This window comes from Myotis daubentonii, chromosome 18, assembly GCF_963259705.1.
Source record: "Myotis daubentonii chromosome 18, mMyoDau2.1, whole genome shotgun sequence".
NCBI lineage: Eukaryota > Metazoa > Chordata > Mammalia > Chiroptera > Vespertilionidae > Myotis > Myotis daubentonii.
Window position 1 is genome coordinate 26,464,673 of NC_081857.1, and position 23,573 is coordinate 26,488,245.

The 23,573-nt window shown below is 40.6% G+C and overlaps 1 protein-coding gene across 8 annotated transcripts in view; it reads right to left on the minus strand.

Annotated features, from left to right (window-relative positions):
* Window positions 1-23,573, minus strand: part of DNM3 (dynamin 3) — a 372,210-nt gene that overhangs the window by 208,611 nt on the left and 140,026 nt on the right. For 6 of the 8 annotated variants that reach the window (XM_059675119.1, XM_059675122.1, XM_059675121.1 and 3 more), the window contains exons 13-15: window positions 23,115-23,166; window positions 22,250-22,279; window positions 1,425-1,538 (exon numbers count right to left, since the gene is read on the minus strand). In XM_059675119.1, the coding sequence (XP_059531102.1) occupies window positions 1,425-1,538; window positions 22,250-22,279; window positions 23,115-23,166 (196 nt within the window). The remainder of the gene's footprint in view (window positions 1-1,424; window positions 1,539-22,249; window positions 22,280-23,114; window positions 23,167-23,573) is intronic. The other 2 variants (XM_059675118.1, XM_059675123.1) reach the window with 1 other exon arrangement.

Sequence of the window (23,573 nt, forward strand, 5' to 3'; positions counted from 1 at the left end):
ATCATGCCCAACTCAGCAGCCTCTCCTATCTGCACCCCACCTTTCCCTCTGGTAATCATCATACTGTTGTCTGTGTCTATGAGTTAGTTGTTGTTGTTTGCTTACTCCCTTCACCTTTTTCACCCAGCTCCCCAACCCACCTCCCGTCTGACAGCTGTCAGTCTGTTCTCTGTGTTCTTCGAACACTGCGGACTCCCACAGAATGATAGAGACAGCAGCCAGCGCAGAAAAGTGATCATTACTAGTCCTCAGACTCTCCCAAAAACCAATTCCACGTATGACTGAAGTCGGTAAAATATATGACATAAAAATTGAAAATAAGACTTTTGAGTAGAAGTTTTCTTTGGACCTTTCTATGGGATTTGCTTTCCCTTATTGCAGAAAACTCAGTGGAAATCACCTGATCACCTGATATTCATTCAAAATCCTATTGTCCACAAAGCACTTAGGGAACAGAAAAACTATAAAGACATAAAAATGTTCCTTCAACAACTGACAAGGGTATCTTGTAGTGTTTTTAAAAGATGTGAAACCAAGATTGGAAGGACTATTACGTCTGGAATGCATGCTCAAATATATTTGAGATAGTCTCACCTCCAAATAGTTTTGCTATCATGGACTAGTTTTCTCACTGAATGTTTGCATGCTGCATTATAAGCATCAAAAACTTCTCGGGTAAAACCAGAGCTATTAAAATTTCCAAGACATAGTTCAATTTCCATCCATGCCCTCCCAATTGAGCAGTAACACTGTATCACTCTACAGCTCTTTAATGGCTCTGCAAGAACGACATAGTATATTTTTGTGTGATTTCATAGCTATCAGATTTAAATGAGTAGTAAGTCACAGGACCAAAATTATTAACATCTAACATGAACCAGAACACCACCATTATCATAATTCATGCTTTTACATAGATATCAAATTCTCAAAGAACAAAATCCACATAAACAGTTTTCAGGGACTTGAAGACGAGTGATTTGGACATTTTCAAAACCCTGTCATTCGAGACCGATGTCACAGCAACAATTCTGAAACACTTTATTAACTTGGCATCAGTGCTATTAATTTCGCTGTTAGAATGCTCTACTACCTTGAGTCTTTTCAACACGTTATTTAATGAAAATTGCTCTCACTGAATTAGTCTCCTGTCATTATTACAAAGAAATAGTTTGCAACTATTGACTCCTAACTCCGTTTCTTCAGGTAAACAAACATGTGGCTACACCAATGAAGTAAAAGAAATTTAAGGGGAATATGATAAAATGGAAAATTTATGAGGAAAACAAAAGCACGATGCTTGTTCAAACACCCATCCCAAGCTAGCTCTCGCTGAAAGAGAACCGCTGGTGTCTCAAAATGGACTATCACAATCATCTCACTTACCTTAAAATGAGAAAACTCTGTCACCCTCTGCGGCTTACCTCATCGTCTTTATACCAGGATAGGCTTTCAGCAGTCAGGACAAACCAGTATCCCTTGGAGCCTCCTTTCATGATGCCGATGTTGCTGATGGTGAGCCACCCCTTGCGAATCACCTACAAGAGAGCACAGGTCAGCGGAGAAGCTTAGTCCAAAAGGAGCCAATGGAGACCAGGTCTTGCACTAAGTGAAGTTCAAAACAAGATACAAATCACAATAAGAACATTGCTCCCCCAAAGTTCAACTTCCATTACTCTATTTATCTCCCAAAAGCACCAATAACCAGAGGGAAGTCTCTCCCATCAAATGAACAAAATCAAAATGGCAGACTTATATAGATGGTGGAAGCAGAACAGCTGAAAGAGAGAGGAACGAAATTCTTGTGCCAGACCCTTTTATGGCATGGCTGCTATAATGAAAGCATTCTGGTTGATTGGGTGAACAGCAACAGACTCTCTATGCCCACCGCCTCTGCTCCCATTCCAGCCCAGTGGCTCGCTCACTTGTTTGCCTGGTTTTGTCTCATTGCGATTTCTACTAGAGGCTGGCCACCAAATGGTCTAAATTTATCCATCTACCTCTGGTTATTATTTGACACACTAAAGAAAAAATGCAAGCCAGCCAAGTAGTTCCTTGTTAACAGCTCTGAATAAGGCTGAATGAGAAAAAAGAGCTGAAATAATAAGCTAAGATTAAAAATTTGGCCCTGACTGGTGTGGCTCAGTTGGTTGGGCGTCATCCCAGGAGACGAAGGGTTGCCAAATTCAATTCCTGGTCAGGGCACATGCCCAGATTATAGTCTAGATCCCCAGTGGGGGGCATGCAGGAGGCAGCCAATCAATGATTATCTCTCATCATTGATGTTTCTATCCTTCTGAAATCAATAAAAATATATATATTTTTTAAAGTTTGGAGTTTTTAAATGGTCTAGATTTAACTATCTATCTCTGGTTGTTATTTGACATATTAAAGGATATGTAGCATCTTCATAAAAATCTTTGAACAGCTTCTAAATTTTAAAACATTAACAACTGGGCTTACTGATTTGATTTATGATGTATAAATATCCTTTAAGTGAAAATCTATTTTTTTCTCAGTTGTGAAGTTAAATTGTTTTTTTTTTCATATGGCATAGTTTATTGTCTTCTCTATGCTACATAATTTGTTATCATAGGACCAGAAATGAAATACTATATGGAATGGTATTCTATCGCTTCAAATGTCAAAAGTCATCCTAGACCTAAATTGTTCAATACCCCAGAGAGCCTGAAATATTTTAAAAATTACTGAATTATTGAATGACTGTGTCAGTTCCTAAAGAAAGATTAAAATACCTTTATAATCAGAGTTGATATTTATATTGCTATTAAATTTTCTAACTGAAAAAGCAAAGTCAATCCTAAGGAAAAGTATGAAATGAATCAATGTTATCATTACTGACCCTTCAAGCCTTTGTCCATACACTAGTCCTCGCCACCCTTGATTCCCTGTTTCTGCATCTCCCAGGAGCCCATTGTCCTTTTTAATGCTCTATTTAAGTTTTCCAGACCCCCATTCAGAACCCCATTGAGGCCCAGACTATGGCAATTCTCTCCACTGTTCAAAATTACTCCTTCTTCTTACCCTCTGCTTGGGAAAGAAGAAACCAATATTTCTCAAAGTATGGTTTCTATCAGTTATAACCATTGGGATGCTTTCTAGAAATACAGATTCTTGGGTCACTAACAAGTCGAAATAAACCAGAACACATACATTGAAGCCCAGAAATCTACATTTTAACATGTTCCCAAGGTAATTCTGATTCATAGTGAAGTTTGAAAAACATTGCCTGCATATATACAATCAAAACTTCACTGTCCTTAGAGCAAATGATCTTATCTAATTTTTAATGATTATACATTCAATCTAGGCAGGAGGGAGCTGATAGAGAGGCAGAATATAAAAAGACAAAAGGACACAGAGAAGCCAATCAGGTGAAAAAGACAGATACTATGTAAGTAAGAATGGGACTCGGAGAACTTAAAATGACCTGGTTTTACTGGTACCACTGAATTCATCTCTCAAAGATGCACCTCTAGAAAAATGGAATGTTATATCAAAATATGATATTTATTAAACATCATCTCACCCAGTGGATATATTCAGTTGAGCTATATGGAAATTATGAGTTACAAATAACAGTTAAAATAAAATTTGTAAAGAATCGACATTAAAATTAATTAGAATATTCTGATTAGTACATTCTATGATGTTACCGTCATTTGCATTGCAACAGGCTTTCTCACATGGAGAGAAAATAAATAAAAGAGGATTACAGCTATGCACATTGTGAGTGCATGTGGCCAGCATCCTTCAGCGACACCCATGGAAGAGTGTTCAGTATTGAACACTGTCAGCAAGTAAGCTGCTGTCATAGAAAGTTTAAGATGCTCTGGTCCAATCCCAGCCCTTTGTTTTCCAACAGAGAAGCATATTTGCCACAAATGAACTTGCTTTTTCTGTGATGACGATCACCTCAACATAAGAATTAAGAAAAAACAATTCCTAATGTACCTTGTCAGATAAAAATTGAAGGAGAGAGAAATCAAGTTAAACAGTGGGATGAGCCAGGAGAAGGCAGGCATTCAGGAAAAAATGGTCAGGACACAAGAGGTAAGAATGTGAAGGGGAAATTAATAGAATAAAACAAAGGAAAAGTTAAGTGAGAAAAGAAGACAAAGATGAATAAAATTTCCAAAGAATGTCAAAGACAAATGGGATGGATTGTAGAATCTCTTCACAGAGAAAGACGTGAAATGCTGATTTCACCTTCAAATGTAAAATCACCACAATAAATCCATCACCATTCAGTACAATAACCACTTACAGCCTCTTAGTATTTGAATATCAAATTCTGTTTTGAATGCCCAAGTAAACAAGAGCAAGCAGTCCCATAATTACATGACTAGAGGGGGCCTTGAAAGCTGAAGGGGCATGTTCTTTTGTAAGCCTTGAAACAAACCAATTTTTAAAATTTACTGCCATGAATAACATCCAAGCTTCTTATGCCAAATACAGAAATGTTGAAAGTGAGACCAGCGAGTGGAATAGCCCAGCCCCTTCCTTAAGTGACGAGCCTACTCTAGAGAGTGTGTCCTTGGTGGTTCCCGTAAGAGGCCAGGCCTTTCAGGGTTTGCAAAATCTGTATGTTGGGGTAAGTTTGGACATCAACATCTGGCCAGCACACTGGGTCATAAAATTAATACACAGACAAGAAATAACATTAAGAGGAGGGAAAAAAGGGCATGTGGAAAAGTTCTAGTCCAGCCAAGGCTTTGGGTCTTGAACTTGATCTGTGAGCAGGGCGTTTTGACCTTGGCCTTGCTTATGGGAGACCGGGCAAGTTTTTCTCAGCTTTGAGCCAAATTTTAACTGTTGCCGCCTGGGGGGAGTTTGTAAACCACAGACCACGTGATATTTTTATCTTGGTAGATGACAAACGCTTATAGAAAGGCTGTGTCCATGGATGAGTAGCTGCTTCTCTGAAGGTAGTTCACATGCCACAGGGCTGCGTGGGAAAATGCTCAGAGCTGCGTGGGCCCAGCTGGTCATCACCTTGGTGAGCACAGGCAACCTCAGGATAGAGGCTTGTCCTTGAACTGGCTGGCAGAGAACTTTCTAAGCAAGAGTTCAACTGTAGGGGAGACCTCAGGAGGGGGAACAAAATTTACTACTTAAAAAAAAATAATAGTTTTAATTTATTGCATACTCTGGGCCAGGAACTTTACAGAAGTCAAAGCAAGGCAGCGAAGGTCTGTATCACAGAGCACTCTTGAGGGTCCAGCTGTAATTTATTAGGTCCAAGCCAGGACCCAGGCCCAGGTAGGGGATAGCAAAGGTGGGATTAGGGGCACTCAGTGCCATTCTGCACCGGGCCTAGGGCAAGAAGGGAACTGCGGAGACCTAACCTTAACGCATGTGACTTACTTACAACTCAAGGGTCACCATCCTCTCTGGCTCATGTTTTCAAACTGGCTCTGGCTTATATAGGAGGAAGAAAGCTTCCTTAGGAGGCCTAGGTGTCTAAGATCAAGAAGTTATATAACAAGGGGCAGGAAGGGAACACACAGAGGCAAAGGAAAATAAAATAATGAGGGTTTGAATATGCTACATAGGAGAGAAAGGTAACATAAATAAGACCTATTGACCGGGGCTGCCCAGTGCAATGTCCTGAACTTGGAAACAGACAGTGGTGTTTCAAGTATTCTCTAAGATTATCTAGATGAATTCCCCCTTAATGGTCAGTGGCAAAATTCTCCAAAGAAGATATTTTCCCCAAAAAATGTAGACGTTCACAGAACAACTAAAAAAAAATACAGCCTGGGAGGGCTAAACCCAGGATGGTTTTCTCTGTCTACACCCTCTCCTGCAGATCCCCTGAGTGTTGGCAACAGTCAGTGATGGCAGCAGGGAAAGAGGCCCGGGAACATAAATGTTGCCTGGGATAATTGCTGTAAAGACGAGAATGTCCATTTGTCTTATTAAATTCGTTGGTATGGAGCTGGTTCTGGGATTATCTTTTGTGGCCCCCTCTTTGCTTTATTTATAAATTAAAGGAAGGAAAACAAGAGAGTATTCGACTCCAGCAGCCCAGAAGAAACAACCCATTCTATGAGGGTACGGCTGCTGAAGGAACCCCAAATCCACCTGGGCCACAGACCCTCTTTGATGTTCCATAAGTATCTTAGACTTTGCCAACTCCTTTGGGAATGTCATCTTTGGACTTTAACTTCTGAGAACTTCATAGACATCGGGGACATGTCTATTTCATTGACATTTTATTACTGAATGCAAATTAGAATGGATTAATGATATCCTCTGATAGCTGCAGAATCTTTGATAGGCTACGGGAACAATATGACTGGACATTATTTGAAACAAGAAATAAAATAAGAAGCCAACAATTAACCTTGGGTATAGACTGGCCTTACTGGTACAGTGAATTTTACTGGTGTGCTGTTTTGACCCATTTCAGAGTCTCCTCTCCCCTGGTGGTTCTAGGAAGATGCTCAAAGGAGCCACGATTAGCTATGGAGGAGCAGCTTCAAGAAGGAAGTACCAGGACCCAGAGACTATTGATCTCTTCCTCCACAGGGGGCTGGCCACACCCCTGGTGAACCACTGGCTTAACCATTAAACCCAATGGAATAAAAGATGGAGGGAAGTAAGGAATATTGCCAAGGGGTGGGGACAGAGGGGCACTCCTATTGTTTCCTCATTCATTCCCCCGGGAGGAGTAAAGTAACTTCTCCGATTGGTAAATCTCAGAGGTTAAGGAAGTGTAGTCCAGGTCCTTTCTCTCCCCGATTCTCTCCCCTCTTCATCTTGGGAGCCAGCCTGCCTATGAGCACGTGCTTAACACAGGAAGGAAGGGCTTCATACCTACAGTTTGAGGGATACATTTAATTCAGGAAAGTGTTCAAAGCTATTTATCACCTAAAACACTCGATAAGTCGTCAACCAGTATCTACCAATGTCTGTGGGGGACCAGGAAATGTGCCAGGTACCCTATCCCTATGATAACAATGAGGGCCACCGTAAGTATGCCCTGGCGTGTCTCGTCAGTGGGCTGACATGCATAAAAACCGGATACTCGATCTGATGAACTGACTTTCTGACTGGGGTAAAGAAGCTGTGAAAACAAGCAAGTAAGATGAAGCTTAGCTAACGGGATTTAAATGATAATCAAATTAAGACACAAAATAATCAAATATTTGATGAAATAGTCTTTGGTTTTTAAGACTCTTCAAAATACTACTGTGAGTGAGTTGGCTACGTGACATTTGTACGTTTGGATGTTCTTTTCATGGTTTTAACTTTCTAGGAAGTCAGAGCAGTTTCGTAAGCAAAATAGGCAAAGTTAACGACACAATTTGACTCCATTTCTAGGAATTCAAGGATGAAAACAATAGCTCACATTTACTCAACACTACTCTGAGCCAGGCATTGTGCTAAGAGCTCTGCGTGTGTTATTTATTTTAATCCACAAAATAATCCTTTGAGAAAGACAGCATTTTCCTTATGTGACAGATGAGGAAACTGCCATCGGGCTCCTGTTTCACGGCCAAGTCCACCCATGTAACCCACAGGCCTCCCTCATAGGAGCTGACGCACGTCTGCCATTTTGTTCCACTTTGCAGAGGATTCAGCCTCTCAGCACCTGAATGAAATAAAGTCTCTCTGATGGTCTTACCTCCTCAATCCACAATGCACACAGGGATGTTGGCGAAAGTACTGTTTCTAGTAGCTATAGGAAACAACGTAGGTGCCTAACTGGAAAATGGTTAACATGTTATGGTAGAATCCTCTCATCTGTTCAATTAAGCTGAGCAAAAGCACCTAATACATAACATGGAAGCGCTAACACTGGGCAGGAGCTGATTGCTTCCTAGTTGGGGTGCTGGCTGGGTGACACTGGGTAAGTCTCTTGGCCTCAATTTCCTCATATGTCACATGGAATAATAACACAGAACTACTGTATGGATCGTGAGTGGACTTAGATCAGTACCCATTAGTACATAGGGTATTATTTCAGTTATATTTGTTAATGTAAGGATAGAAAAAGACTGTCATATACACCAAAATGTTAACTATGATTGAAAATTAATGACAAGATATGAAGCTATATTTATCTCCTGCTTCAATTTTCCTGTATTTCCCTTATTTTTCAATAGTATTCATGCTATTAAAATTATAGGTTGCCATCACATTATTGGCTGTTTAAAACAGCAATTTCTTTCTTTTTTCCTCCCTCCCTCCCCTCCCTCTCTCCCTCCCCTCCCTCCCTCCCTCCCTCCCTCCCTCCCTCCCTCCCTCCCTCCCTCCCTCCCTTCCTCCCTTCCTTGGCAATTTCTTGAGATTCTCTTTACTGTGTAATGAACACAGCATGTCAGAAGACTGAGGAAGATTACAAATAACCCAGTAGTGAAATAAATCTATAGCACAACATAAAGAGAAATAATTCTGGATTATTACATAAGAAATCACCATGATGAAAGAGGACTACTTTAAATAAGGAACTGCTTTGATTGACTGAACATATTCACAGTGTGCAAGAAAAGTGGATTGAAAATAAGGAACCTACATTTACTATTCATATCAAATCCCCTTTTTATTTGAAGATATGGCTACCAAAAAGATAACTTCCTGTTTTCTCTGTAAAACCCAGCCTTTACCTTAAAACACCAGCATAAGTTTAAATCCTAACCACGTGAATAAAATGTAAGTTAAGCAGAACTCCAAGTTACTGTTTCACAAGAAAACCTCACTTAGGGATGGCCCCCCACTCACTTTTCTGGGGACTGCTCCAATCTGCAAAAACTACATGTATGGTGTCTCCACCGTCTTCCATTCATTCTGCCCTATCAAAGCGGCTTCCCAAAACATTAGCCCGTGCTCACACAATGAGTGCGTTTGCCTGGCCTCAGTGGTGCACTAGGCTATTATATTATCTTGATTCTCAAAACGACTCTTAAGGAATTCCTTCCCTTTTCATTGTTCCCCAGGATTTTCCTGACTGCCTGTTTACACATTCCTTCTTCCACATGCTCAGCTATTTCTGAAGAGCTCACTAAGAGTGGGCTGTTTATTCTCAGCGTTTACTCACCTAACCCTCTCCAGGGTCCAGGCCATTAACCATGATGAAAATCAGGACTCTACTTTTTCCACTTTTTTCCTGTGTATCTTTTCCATGTGCGGAGCTCCCTTTGAAGTTCATGGGAGCCCTCCATGTGGAAGAGATTCCCAATGATACAAAACAGAGTGAGAGCTAAGCCCATCATCCATTTCTCACTTCCAAGGGCAAAAATACACACACACAAGGGAAGAGATACCACATAATGATCAAGGCCTGAGCAGAATTTGTCTATTGTTCTAAAAATAATTCAGAGGGCTTTCTTTGAGAGAGAAAACAAGCACCTTCGTAAATATTTCTGAGTTAGTTTAATAGAAAACTAGAGGCCTGGTGCACGACATATGTGCACTTGTGTGTGTGTGTGGGGGGCTCCCCTCAACCCGGCCTGCACCCTCTCACAGTCCGGGGAGCTCTTGGGGGATGTCCTACTGCCGCGAAGGTGGGAGAGGCTCCCACCACCGCCACTGCATTTGCCAGCCATGAGCCCAGCTTCTGGCCAAGCAGCACTCCCCCTGTGGAAGCACACTGACCACCAGGGGGCAGGTCCCACATTGCGCATCTGCCCCTGATGGTCAGTGCGCATCATAGCGACCGGTCATTCCTCCGTTCAGTCAATTTGCATATTAGCCTTTTATTATATAGGTTGGGTGAGTCATTTATCGGGGTCAGGCAGCACATTGAAACTACAAGGATCAGTCAAAAATAAAAATATTTTAAAAAAAAAAACAGGCACAGTTCCTGAACTTCGTGGAGCTTATAGACAAATGGGAACGAGACAGTAAACAAAGACTCACACAGATCAATGTAAAGTGACAGCTGGATTGCTGCCACCCAGGAGCAGTTCAGTACATTGAGACCTGCCCGGGTGGAAGAAGAGGTGCCAGCAGACTCTAACACTGCACTGAAATTGGAAGGGTGTGCAATGGGAGATGGAATGCACAGCACAGAAAGCAAGAGTGAGCCTCATGCAAGACAACCTGGGAGGGGAGGACAACCATGCTCAGCCATGTAATTTATGTGGAGAAATTGGGTCTTTATCCTGAGAGGATGGAAAGCCTTTGAAGTGCTTAAAGTAGGGCAGTGACCTAAGATTGGCATCAGGACAAGTTCCTTCTTGCTCTGGTCTGGTGAAGAGATTACAGAGAAGGGAAAGGAGGCAGGAGAACAGACAGAATCCTAAGTCACAGACAATGGTAACTTTGACAGGAGTGGTGGAAATGGACGTTTGGCGGAGTGGACATATTTGAGGAATATTTAGGAAGGAAATTATTATGACAATGATAAATTGGAAGATGGAAGATGAAGGGGAATGAGGTGTCCAGGTTGACGCCCAAGGATTAATTTCTGAGGCTGGACAGGCCGTGGAGGCAAATTTTCTGAGAGAGAGTAGGAGGACGAAGGTGAGGGAAGGGATAAGTAATGAGTTCTGTCTGGACATGAAAAGAGGTGAACATGTAAAATAAACCACCGTCTACGGAGAAGTCTCAATCAGATACACAGATTTTTGAATTGCTGACTACAGGAGTAACTGAAGCCCTAGGTATGAAAATATAACAAAGTGAGAGTTTGAGTGGGAAGAGAGGAGGACCTAGGACTGCATCTTAAGGAAAACCAGAAGGTAATGGCTGGATGGAGAGGATGAACCTGCAAAGGAGAGAGAGGAGTAGCTAGAAGGGTGGGACAAAAATAGAATACAGCATCCACAGAAGTCAACAGAAGAGACTTTTCATGGGAGAGCTGAAAATGTCTAATACCACTGTGAGGGAAAGCAGAACTCCAAGTCAAAATTATTCCCTGGTTTGGGTAACATGGAGGTTGTTGAAGAAATAATATTCAAAACATTTAACAACTAGTATGGCAGCAGCCTGACCAGTTAGAAGGGGTGTGGGACTCAGTGCTTGAGCAGGGTACAGGAGGACGACCCCTTCTGGACCAAACCTTGCCTTTAACTTCTGGATAAAGGGGAGGTTTTTGTGGAGGAGAGAGTTCTGAGAGAGACGCTCCAACAACTACGGGAGCAGCCAGTTGTAACTGGCATGAGAACATTCAATGTCTAAATGACCACTGTGGTTCTGCTAATATGTGCTGGCTGCACAACCTTGCCAGGCATCATTTCTGTGACTCAATGGAGAGGGGAAGCAGCCAGATTGGAATGGGTGGGTGACAGACTTGAAGGTCTCCCATGCAATTCTGATTTCAAATGATGACTCAGTACCTTCACAGCATCATCTTGATGCAAATACAAAACAAAACTAAGACTTGGCCAATGAAGAAAGCATATCTCAAACAGAACCCATTTTAAAGAAGTTCCTAGAGCCCAGCCAGTGTTGCTCAGTGGTTGAGTGTCAACCTATGAACCAGGAGGTCACAGTTTGATTCCTGGTTGGGGCACATGCCCCGGTTGTGGGCTCGATCCCTGGTGTGGGGTGTGCAGGAGATAGCCGATTAATGATTCTCTCTTATTGATGTTTTTCACTCTCTCTCTCCCTCTTCCTTCCCCTCTGAAATCAATACATATATATTTAATTTAATTTTTTTAAAGATGTTTCAGGCACGGGAAGAAGCACATTAAAAGTCCCAACAGGGAAAGACCATGGAGGCACTGCCTGAAGGTCACCATGGCTAGCCCACAGAATTCAGGAGTGTAAGCGACAAGGAGGAGACAGGCAGGGAATGGATAAAAGGTGGCAACATTTGGACTTTGTCCTAAAGCCGTGGTTGGCAAACCGCGGCTTGCGAGCCACATGCAGCTCTTTGGCCCCTTGAGTGTGGCTCTTCCACAAAATACCACGTGCGGGCGCACATGTACAGTGCAATTGAAACTTCGTGGCCCATGCGCATAAGTCAGTATTTTGTGGAAGAGCCGGTATTTTGTGGAAGAGACACACTCAAGGGGCCAAAGAGCCGCATGTGGCTAGCTAGCCGTGGTTTGCCGAGCCGCAGTTTGCCGACCACTGTCCTAAAGGGAAAGAAGTACTTTTGAGGGTTGTCAGTAAGCAAGGGAATGATGTGTCCAAATTTTTATTTTGTCTGCACCAAAACAAAAGAAAATTCTATGCGATTTTACTGGTTTGGAATTTCAGTATAAGGTTTTAGGAGAGAGTGTTGGGCTCTGGTTAAGGTAAGTATTTTAATTATTGGTGGACATTAATTACCCATGTTCTCACTGGCCTCCTTAATCATGGCTAATTGTAGCTCAGGATGCTCTGTGAGGTAACTTAATAGAGTGAGGTATGTAATGGATGAAACCCCGATTCCCATTGAAAACAGAAGAATGTAGAAGTCACAGGCATTCCTATTTCTGATGGGAAATGGAGAGGCCCTGGTAAATATCCGTCATCCAGAGCAGCTATTTTGCTTAACCTCGTAAACTAGCTGCAGATGTTGGCTCATGCAGCAAGGCCTTGCATCTGTAATTTTAAAATTGTCTCATATTTCTAAAACCTGACTCCGTATGCACCGGAAAACAGTGACATGAATTATGTAGCTCGGGAAGAGAAGCACGAGAAATGTCAGGAGTGATAGGAGATAATATTCACAGCCGTGGTCAAGCTCTGAGCACAGGATGAGTGAAGGATGACATGGTTCCTTCCTTCAGGACATGGGTCCTGCCACCAGGCATCAGAAAATGAAACCCGGCCACGGGATGTACCAAACGAGAGGAAATCATTTATAGATAGTTGAGTTCTCAAAAACAAGTCCCCCTGTCCCTTCCCCCTCCTCCACTTCGCAGCAGGTCAACAGGAAGACCAGAGTTGCTGGGGAAGGAAAAGATTTTTGAAGAGACAAAAAAACACTGAAAACACAAACCGGCGCTAAAAATGTCTTACCTTAATTAAGAAGATCATGTTTAGTAGACTGGGGCAGGAAACAATAAAATGACTTGCATTTCAACTAATGTTTTAGTTATGATAGTGCTTTCTCATAAAAAAACGCTTATAAACAGTCAATAGAAACTCAACTTGAAACTTAGAAAAGGGGCAGAGGTCATAGGACCCCATAGATAAAGAATTCATAGGATACTGCAAACAAAGAATAAATCAAAGGCACTGGAAATGAAATGATGACGATGATGACTGAGTTTCATGTGCGTATTTGTCAGGCTCATTTGTATTTATGTGCACCGTTTCCAAGTAATGCTCCATCCAGACAATATAAATGGCAGCACATAGAATAATCCTCCCAAGGGGGCCATCTGTCACAGGCTCAGAGTGTAAATAACCTCACCAGGAGTCAGGACGAACACTCCAGCCAACTGTTTGGTGAGGCAAGAGCACAGTGCAAAGCTTCAAGGAATGCAGGCTCAATTAGGAAACCAGGACACTCATTTCCTGGAGAGGGAACATTCATCCCGGTGAATTCAGCCCACGAGAATTCTCTGAGGTGAGGGATGGATTAGTTGCTGAGTCAAAGAGATTTCATAGTCACTTTGGGGGTAAGACATTTTAGTCCTTCATTTACCTAAAGCTCTACATGTTTACACTTTGTTCAAGAGATCACCTCTGATAAGTTTTACATATTTTCTGCACCAAGATAATTAGCAAATATATACTGCTAGGCAAATAAACCACACTGGTCTTTCCAGGTCTTTCCACATTAATCTTTCTAAATAAACCACATTGGTCTTTTCATATAAATCTGAGACCAGCATTAACTCTTTCAAGCTACTAGAATTGCTGCAATTGAATCACAAGAACAATAGATAGTATTAAAAATCATTGTTAATCCTCATGGGTGAGAAAACGTTGGTGTGGACATAAAAGCAGAATGACCTTTTGCTTAGGAAATGAAACTGAAGTATTTAGAGATGAGCAGTTCATGATGCCTGCAACTTACTTTCAAATAGTATATGTACACACAAACAAACTAGGGGGTGCGTACATGGCCTTTCACAGAACTAGGCTTCCAGCTCTTTGCTATATTTGACAATCCTATATAATAAAAAGCTAATATGTAAATTGTCCCCACAGGCAGGAGCTCGACCCACCAGGAGTTAGATGTGTGCTGACCACCAGAGGGCAGCATGGAACATAGCTGCAGTAGGCAGCTGGGGGAAGGGAGGCCCTGGCAGGCAGCCAGCAGCTGCTAGGGACCCTACCCATGCATGAATTTCATGCACTGGGCCTCTAGTTTTTATAATAAAAAGTTGAAGTAAAACACCAACCCCATCACTTACTATGGAACAACTTTGAGAAAGTCACGTTAAGACTGTGACTCTCCATTCCTCATCCATCAAATTGGGAATAACTTCATAAAGCTCTTGGAAATATTCAATGAGACAATCCATGTACAAATCTCAATTTTAATATGAGCCCCCTTCCCCCCGCCCCACACACACACAGAGCACTCAATAAGTACTAACTATTAGCATCGTTAGAAGACAGGAAACTGGAATACCCCTTACTCTAAAAAATAAAGAGAAAAAAAGACGTATGCCATGTTGGTGCTCAAAACTGGTTTGGCCTTTGAATAATACAAGCTACAGATGAGAAACCAACATGTGCTATTAAGCCTACGTTCACATGTAAAGATGAAATTTCAATATTTAAAAAATTACAATCTTCTTGTGCCATACAAACCACAGAAGCTATGAGAGACCTGCTCATATTGAAGTGTCTGGAACGAGAAGAAAAGGGGTGGCTACATGAAATGGTGACAGACTTACAACAAATAGAATTTTGCATGGACATGTAAGGCTCCTATCTGGAAAATCTGTGACCTACGATTAGAAGATAAATACATTTTTCAGGGGGGGGGGGGAATATTGTTCTCAAATGGGAGTATCTTATTACAAAACATAATTTTTAAAAATTATAATAAAATGGCCCAGCAATTTACACTAATGCCAGGATTAATGTTCTGACATTTAGGTCCCCTGACAATGAGACTCAAGATAAACCAAAGAGTCTGGCGCAATGTCGAGAATGGAGCTCACAAGGCTCATCACCAGATTCCCGGCCCCCACCCCACCCCTGGTTTCTCCCCTAACTGACACGATCAACATGAGCTCTCTTTTCTATAAATATATATCTCAGAACACTTTCAATGAAATAGCTTAAGAATGTCAAGATGTCTCCATATTTTGAGGATCGTGGGCTAAACACGGACTCACTCAGGAAAAGTTCTGTAATGTTACTGCACTGAATGTGAAGAGATTCATGCTTTAGGGACAGAAACTATAATTTGCCTTGGTCATGGTGAATTGGGGACATACGTATGTGTTGGGTGGATTTGGTTTCAATATGGAAAGCAATGGGCAAAAACAACAAAAGAGCTCTATTGGAAATACCTACAAGAATTTATTGGCTCCTGTTTACTTTTGTTTTCACTGTGATAGTGAACCAGGGACAGCCTTTCAAAAGGACCTTCTGGTACAGGACAGGGACAGCATCACTAACAAGAGATTCTAGGGCACCTTTGTAGGCTCTGAGGTTTTACTATTTGTCCTTTGCTAAACCCTTAATTTGATGAATTGAAAGGACTGGGGTCTCTCAGTATTAACAAATAAATTAGCTTCTCTACTCTGGAGTCTTAGCATATGAACTGGTGGGAAGACTTAGTCCAACAGCTGAAAGCCATTTGGTTCGTCTTTACATTCCACATGGTAACTACACTGAGTTCCACCATCTTCTTAAGGCTCCCCTGTAACTCTCACTCCCCTAGCTCTCAACAAACAGCCCAGCCTCCTGCTTTCTCAAGCAAATTGAGATCATCAGGAATGAGGCATACAATAGTCTTTTTCCCTCGCTGTCTGTGACATTTCTCTGTCAGTAGAAATTTTAATAGTATTGCATAGTCAGTCATTTTATTTTTCATTTATTCATTTATACGTATGTTTATGTATTTTTATGAAGAATGACTTTACTTCATAAGCAAAATATACTAATTAATATACTAATAAGAGGAAAACTTATTCAATGGCAAAAGAATCAACCCCCTAATGGCCAAATATGGCTTATACTAGAGAACCAAGGATGGTTAGTACATCTATCTATCTATCTATCTATCTATCTATCTATCTATCTATCTATAATACATTACATAATTTGTTCATAGTGAAAGAACGACCATCTCAATAAAATTCACTACTGTGGATTCATATACTTGCATATATCATTGGGTCTATAACTGGTTCAGCTGTTTTGGAAAAACTAGAGCACAAATTCCTTAGGAAGATCATTAAATAACTATGGAATGTACAATACCATACACCAGCAAAGTAAGTTTTTTGTCATCTTTGGTCTGTGTACTTACATGGAACCATCTCCAAGACACATCATTAAACGGATTAAATAAGTTCAACTTCAATACATTTACTGAGCATCTACTATTCACCAGGTTCTAGATGTTACAGATGCATCAGTGAATAAGAGAGACAAAATTCTTTGCCTTTGTAGAGCTTATAACTATTGTGTAAAATGTGTACAATATATGACCACTTGTATTTTTAAAAATTTCAAACCATGTGTCTGTCTGTGTGTACATATGTGTAACTATGTTTGGGTGTGCATGTATACATATTCTGAAATGATAACAGCAGTTACACCTATAGAGGTGAGTCGAATTTGGTAGGAAAATTTTAGGATGTTGTGCTGTGTTGATGATTTCTGAAACTTGTAGGTAGTCCTAAGAAAATGAGACTAGTGACTACTAACACTAGTTTACAGAAAGTAGGGAGGAAAGAAACCCTGCTTTGAATTTTTTTTAAATAAAGATCTTTTCTGCTTGCAGACTATAATTCAAGAAGGTTGTCTGGAGATTATAGGTTTTAGAAATCTCACACTCCAATCTACAGTAAACGCAATAGAAGACACACTGTTGGGAAACAAAACAGACAATAAGGCTGGGCCAAGGAATAAGTCATCTGTGCCTTCCTCCCTTGATTCTTATAGCTAAAGAAGTAAATTATCAGTCAATATATCCTGGCCCTAAACATATTCACAACAAGGAAATTTTATCCCCACTCATTTTCAGCTGCCCACACCTTCTAAAGACTAACAATGTTCCACGAAAGTCTATAGCTCTCACTTGTTTGCCTTCCTCCAGCATCTGTTTCTGCTTGTTCCAGTAACATCGCTGATGCTTAGGTGTCATCCCCTGGCCTCTTGAATCTTGGGATACAACATCTCACTCACTGACTTCAACCTCCAACCCTACCACCTCTTTGCCTTAATCCTGGTACATATTTCTCTAATTTCAGTAAAACTCCCAGTGCCCTGACTTGCCCACTTCCTTCCCATTTTCAGTCAACATTATCTTTTGTATTTCCTTGTCCCTGGCACAAGCTCAGATTATATTCCTGTTTCCCTTCAGGTAGGTGGGGCCAAATGACTAAGTGAAGATCAATGGAATGGAAATGAAAATGTCATTGCTAGGCTTGTTCTTGAAAATCTCCCTCACTCATGCTTCTTTCTCTTTCTTATTTGCCAGAAAAATGAAGAGAATTCCAAAGACCATGCATGACTGACCGTGTGAAGCAGGGCTGTTCCCATTTCAATGACCTTCATGGGATTGTTACTGCAGGTTGAATTAAACTGATGTTCTAGTAAACTACTGAAATTCTTGGGTTGTTTGTTACTTGCTTGGCCTGCCCTGACGAATACATCAATCAAAACCATTCATATTAGATGACATAATCTTTGATTTCAACCTATCTCTCTTTAAAACTTTAACTCATCTGCTCTCCTGACCGTACATGCTGCCTCCCTAAAAAGACCCCAGCTCAGGACATCAATTTCTTGGTCTGCTTTCTCTGCTTCTTGCTACCTTCTAGCTGTCGAGTAGAAGAGCAATTCACAAGAGCAAGAGGACTGATACTACTTTAGTCCCCAATAATGCACAGAACCTTCTACCAGCCCAACTATTAAACAACTTCCCCAAAGTTTCTGGACTCTTTGGAAACATTTAATACTATTGTACCTTTCCCTTGAAATAACCTTCAAGACCTTGAAATGTTCTCTTCCCTTGGCTTTCATTCTACTACTCTCCAAGTTTTCCTACTTATCTCATCAGTTCCTAGACTAATTTCAAGTTCCTCATTCTTCTGGACTCTTCTTTCTACATCATTGCTTCTATATGCTCATCCTTTGTAGGTAATTTCATGGCTTCAGCTACCAAGTATACATTGAAAACTATAAAACTTCTATCTCCAGTGTAGACAAGTCTTGAACCTCAAACTCTATTGATGTCACTAACAGGCACAAAAAATATATCCCAGACTGCAATCACCACCTTCTTCTCCCTTTGCCACTGAAATCTGCTCCTCCTACTTCTGCACTCCCAAGAGTGGATCCCTTAGCCATAGCCTGGGAGGATGATTTAATATCCCCAAAACGATTTCTAACTCTTTCTACCTGCTAACCGTTCCTAAATGTTCCTTCTCCTACATACCTCCCACTATTAACATTTGTATTTTCTTAACGAAATTACCTCAAAAACCTCTTCAAAAATTTCCATCTCTCTAGTTCTATTTCTCCAAGCCATTCCTTATGGCTGACACACAGACCTTTCTAACATACAAATCAGATAGTAACCCTTCTTTATTGGAAATCCTTCAGTGGCTTCCTACTACCTTTGGAATAGGTTCTGTGTCTTCTAAACTCTATACATTTTTATACAACTTCCCAGTGGACTTTTATTCCAATCTCCCACAGTGATTCATACTCAACAAATACCCTTCTGATTCCAAAACTGGATTTTTCACTATGTTCCTTTCTCCATTAAGAGCACCACCATCTCACCTGTACTTAAATCATATATCTGAACAGCACTGCTAATGATCCCCAGATGTCTCCCCAACACTCATCTCATCACACCTCCTTTGGATTTTTCCTATTTAATTCTCCCAAACTCATGAGCTTGTCCTTGAATCCAGTATAGATAGCCTGGCCCAGATCGCCATAATCTCTTGTCAGCAACAGCCTCCTGATTAGTCTTCTTTTTCTAACCTTGTTCTGCCTTCAGAACTTTCTCCACACTATAAGCAGGAGTTTTCTAAAACGTTAATATGATCATGCCTAAAACCTTACAATGATATTCAACTGCTTTAAGCATCATAAAAAAAATATCATTAATGGAGCTTAGGTCCTAGTGAAGAAAGATAAAAAATCCTATATAATAAAAGCCTAATAGGCTAAGTGTCCAGTCATCCATTCAACCAATCAAAGCATGATATGCTAATGATATGCTAAGGCTGCTCAACTGCTCGCTATGACATGCACTGACCACCAGGAGGCAGATGTTCCAACCGGTAGATTAGCTTGCTGCTGGGGTCCAGCCGATCAGGACTGAGCGAGTCAGGCCAGACACACCCTGGAGCCCTCCCATGGTCCCTCCACAGCTGGCCAACCTCCCTCCCAGCCCCAATCGTGCACCAGTGGGGTGCCTCGGCCTAGCTGTGCCCTCTCGCAACCAGGGACCCCTCGGGGGATTTCGGAGATCTGATTTCGGCCCAACGGTGGAACGACCAGGCGCTATGACGCGCACTGAACACCAGGGGGCAGATGCTCAATGCAGGAGCTGCCCCCTGGTGGTCAGTATGCTCCCACAGGAGGAGCACCGCTTAGCCAGAAGCTGGGCTCATGGCTGGCAGGAGCCGCTCCCGCCTCCGAGGCAGCGCTAACTGAAGGTTCCCGAACTGTGAGAGGGCGCAGGCCAGGCTGAGGGACCCTCCCCACCTGAGTGCACAAATTTTGTGCCTAAGATGATAGTAAGACACTGGGGAGGGGTGTGTGATTTTAGTTCCAATGGTCAGGGCCAACCTCTCGCAGAAATGATGTTTCAGTGAGACCTGGAGGATCAGAAAGAACTAGCCTTGAAGAAGGAAGCAGTCTTCAGTTTTCTTACTTACCATCATCCTCACTGGGCTGTGAGCTCCCTGAGGACAGGGCTGTGACTTAGTCATCACTGGCTTAAACACCTACCACAGTTTTTATCACTCAGAGTGTTTCGAATACATGTTTGATGAATGAAGGGATGAATGACATTAAGTTTAAATTTACATTTTTGATCGGTCCAACCTGAAGCTAATTGTGTACTCATAAATTTCTGTGCATTTGCAGACATCAACTTATAAAAGTTGTAAGCAAATTCCTAGCTAGAGAAAAGCAATTGGAATTTAGACTTTAAAGAGGAGTTTTGCTTTCCTTAAGCCCCTCTAACATATTTCAGTATAGATCCTGCATAGCAATTCTTCCAACCCAGAGCCTTAAATGCATATTGGAATGGATGAACCACTTGCTAGGATCCTGCAGAATTTTCAGCCCACCAACCACAAAAGTCTGCATCAGTCAGCAGGCTGGGCTCCATGGCTCCCTGGCTTTGAGCTTCTTGACTGATAAACTGTATTAATACAAACCCAAATCAGCATCAGATATTCAAATTCAAAAGGAAAATGTTTTCAAGTCATTATGATTCATTTCTACGAAGAAGGAAAAAAATAAAGGATTCCTAAACTATATTGTATTGCTTTTAATTACTGGATTTTACTCTGAAAAATAAGACATTCAGGTTCATAATCCATTACATGCAAAAAAAAAAAGTTTTTTTAAACAAATTTAGCAGCAAAACCTGACAACATGAAAGTATTTCTATGTCTCATTTAATCTATCTGGTGTGACTATTCATTTGTCTCACTACAGAAAAATAATGTGTTTAATTACAGGGTGCTATCTCTGACCCCACAGAAATATGTATTGCTTTTCTAAAATAAAATTAAAAAATCTGACTTTCAAGGCACAACTGGACCCAAGAGGTTGGGATAAAGTACCTGTATCCTATGATAACAGTCCCCCCAATTCTATTATCTTTGGATTTATAAAACTTTCAAAATGTATGGGCTTGGAAATTCTCAGCAAAAGTAAAGTCATAAAAACACGTTAGCATGATTTGAGCATTTGGAAGTAATATAATTGGTAACTGGTTCAGAGTTTCCTTTCAGATCTGATTTAGAGTATGCATTTATGCCACTGTATCACTGCTTTTCCAATAAGTATGTACTTCCATGAGGAAAGTTTTATAGGCAAATCCTTTTTCTGCGCATTGCAATCTTTGGAATAATGTGTCATGGCTTCTAATTTTCCAGTGTTTCATTGTTCTCATCTTATAACTTTTATTATTTTCTTATACTTTATGTGTTTTCTCCCAAAAGTTTGAAGAAGTAGCACCTACCTGCTGGGAGCAAGGTATCTGGTCTTTACAGGTCACAAACCCAGGACCAAGCTGCAAACCTCATTGTGTATATTACATCAGATCCTCCCACTCACCCTGCAGAAATCTTTTCTATTCTTCCCATCACGTAACTGAGCAAACTCAGGCTCACTTTGTCCAAGGCCATCTGGCTACTAAGTGACGGGTCATAATTTGAAGCAAGGCATGTCCAGCTCCAAAGTCCGTTTCTTCCAAAGCAACATGGAGCAAATAACTGGCCCATGCTCCCATCTCATCCTCCACTGTGCGTAGATGGAAGGAAGGAAGACTTTAGGGCTGCTTCATCCATGGTAGAAATGAGAGTAGAATCATTCCCCCAAAAATGATTGTTAGAATTTGACAGAATCTTTACACTTCCATAAAATGAAGATAGAATATCTAGTTTTAAAAGATTCAATTGTAAAGCAATATAAAATTGCAATCAATGTAAATTTGGTTTTGTTTTATTATTTTAAAAAAATAACTACAAATAATTGGAATTTGGGGAGGTTTATCAGCAAATATAACAAATCAGATGTTCAATATTCACCCACCTTGTAGGAGCGTCATCGACATTTATTGGAAATAGTATTATACAAAGGCTTACACCATATAACAACATGGCATAAAAGGACAGAGATGGAGATCATTAATGATTTTAATTATTTTAAGGCCCATTAAAATTAGAGAAATACCAAAGCATCCACAATGTTAAGGGTTTATTATTACAGCATTTTAGAGTTTACTAGTTCATACCTTTCAATCACAGCAAGTTATTAGCAGTGAAGGGATGAACCCTCTTAAGAGGATTTTTGTTTTAATGATAGGGTGTTATGAACAAGACAACCTAAGTTTAAAAAAAAAAATTAGTAGCAAGCGCTAGTTGAGTTAATCAGTTAAAGACAAAACTGTGCCCATGGGAAGCTAAATGAAAAAGCAACAGTAAAGCTTACAGAACTTAGCTCGTACAATTTGCCTTGAAGGCGGAAGATTGGTTCCCTGAAATAGCAAAGAATTATATGCTTTAGTTCAGGAAAAAAGTTTTTAAAATAAAGTCTGTTATTACCTCTTCTCCTTTCAAAACAATGGAAAAAAATCTAGAGCAGAGGTTTCAATTTGTTCAATAATTGTACCTCTGCATTAAAAAAAAAAAAGCACTACAAAGTCATCATTGTTTTGACTTGAAAAGAAATAACAATGCAAATATTCATTATCACATAAAACATAAAAGCAGCAGCAAACTATCGGAGTTAATGCAATCTCTGTAGAGCGCTATTAGAGACAGTGGGTCAGCCCAAAACGCAAAACTCAAAAGATCAGATCTTCTGAGGAATTAACATCTTTATTAACCAACAGGAATTGGGTGTGGCAGCAGTGAAATGCAACAACTGCCTTCTCTATGAGCTGTCCCTTCACTGTTATCAAGCTGTGCAAACGTGTGAACTAGTCAGCAGCATCAGAAAGCTCATGCAACTATTCACCATATTTTAACCTTAAACTGACTCACAGATTTGTTGTTAAATCAAACTTACTGGTAATGTAAGCAAGCAAAGTAGGATATAAGGAGTCAAATTTGAAAAACAGAGCAAATAGCAGAGAAGTTATTTAAAAGAAATCAATAGGGTTAACTGCATAGTGTAGCAAAATAATGAGAAGAAAAAAAAACCCAAACAATTCGCTCTAAAAACTTTAAAAGCCAAAACAAAACAAAACTGAAAGCTGCATTTCCAACAAAATTTGCGCAGGATTAATTTGCATTTTTAATAGTCAATCAAGCAATTTAGTTCAAACTTACTGGGGCATGCATGCACTAATTCTTTTAAGCAATTCCTACCTGATTTCCAATTGTGTTTTTCTTGTGAACCTGACTGCTCCTCTGCTGAGCACTGAGAAAAGCAAAGGAGAGCAGCACTGAAGAAACGTGTAAGACTTTTTTTTTCTGAACAAGTAACAGATACTAAAATATATACAGGCTTTAAAAAAAATGTATCAACAACTTAGGCAGAGCTAATATACCAAAAATTCAGGACACTATTCTGAAGCAAAACCAACTCAGTGGAACTCTTAGTCCCAATTAACAGTCACAAACCAAAAACATAGTAACACCACAGGAAGCATCGCTGCACTGCTGCATCAATAACAATAGGAGTTAAGGCAAGTATTTGGGACGTCCCGCAGGTGTGCAGAGTAGATGTACTGAAAATGAACAGTTAGTAGTTATTAACTATATGCCATGTTCCAAGCGCTTTACAGATATTAGTGATTTTAACTAATTTTACCCTATGAAGTAGTT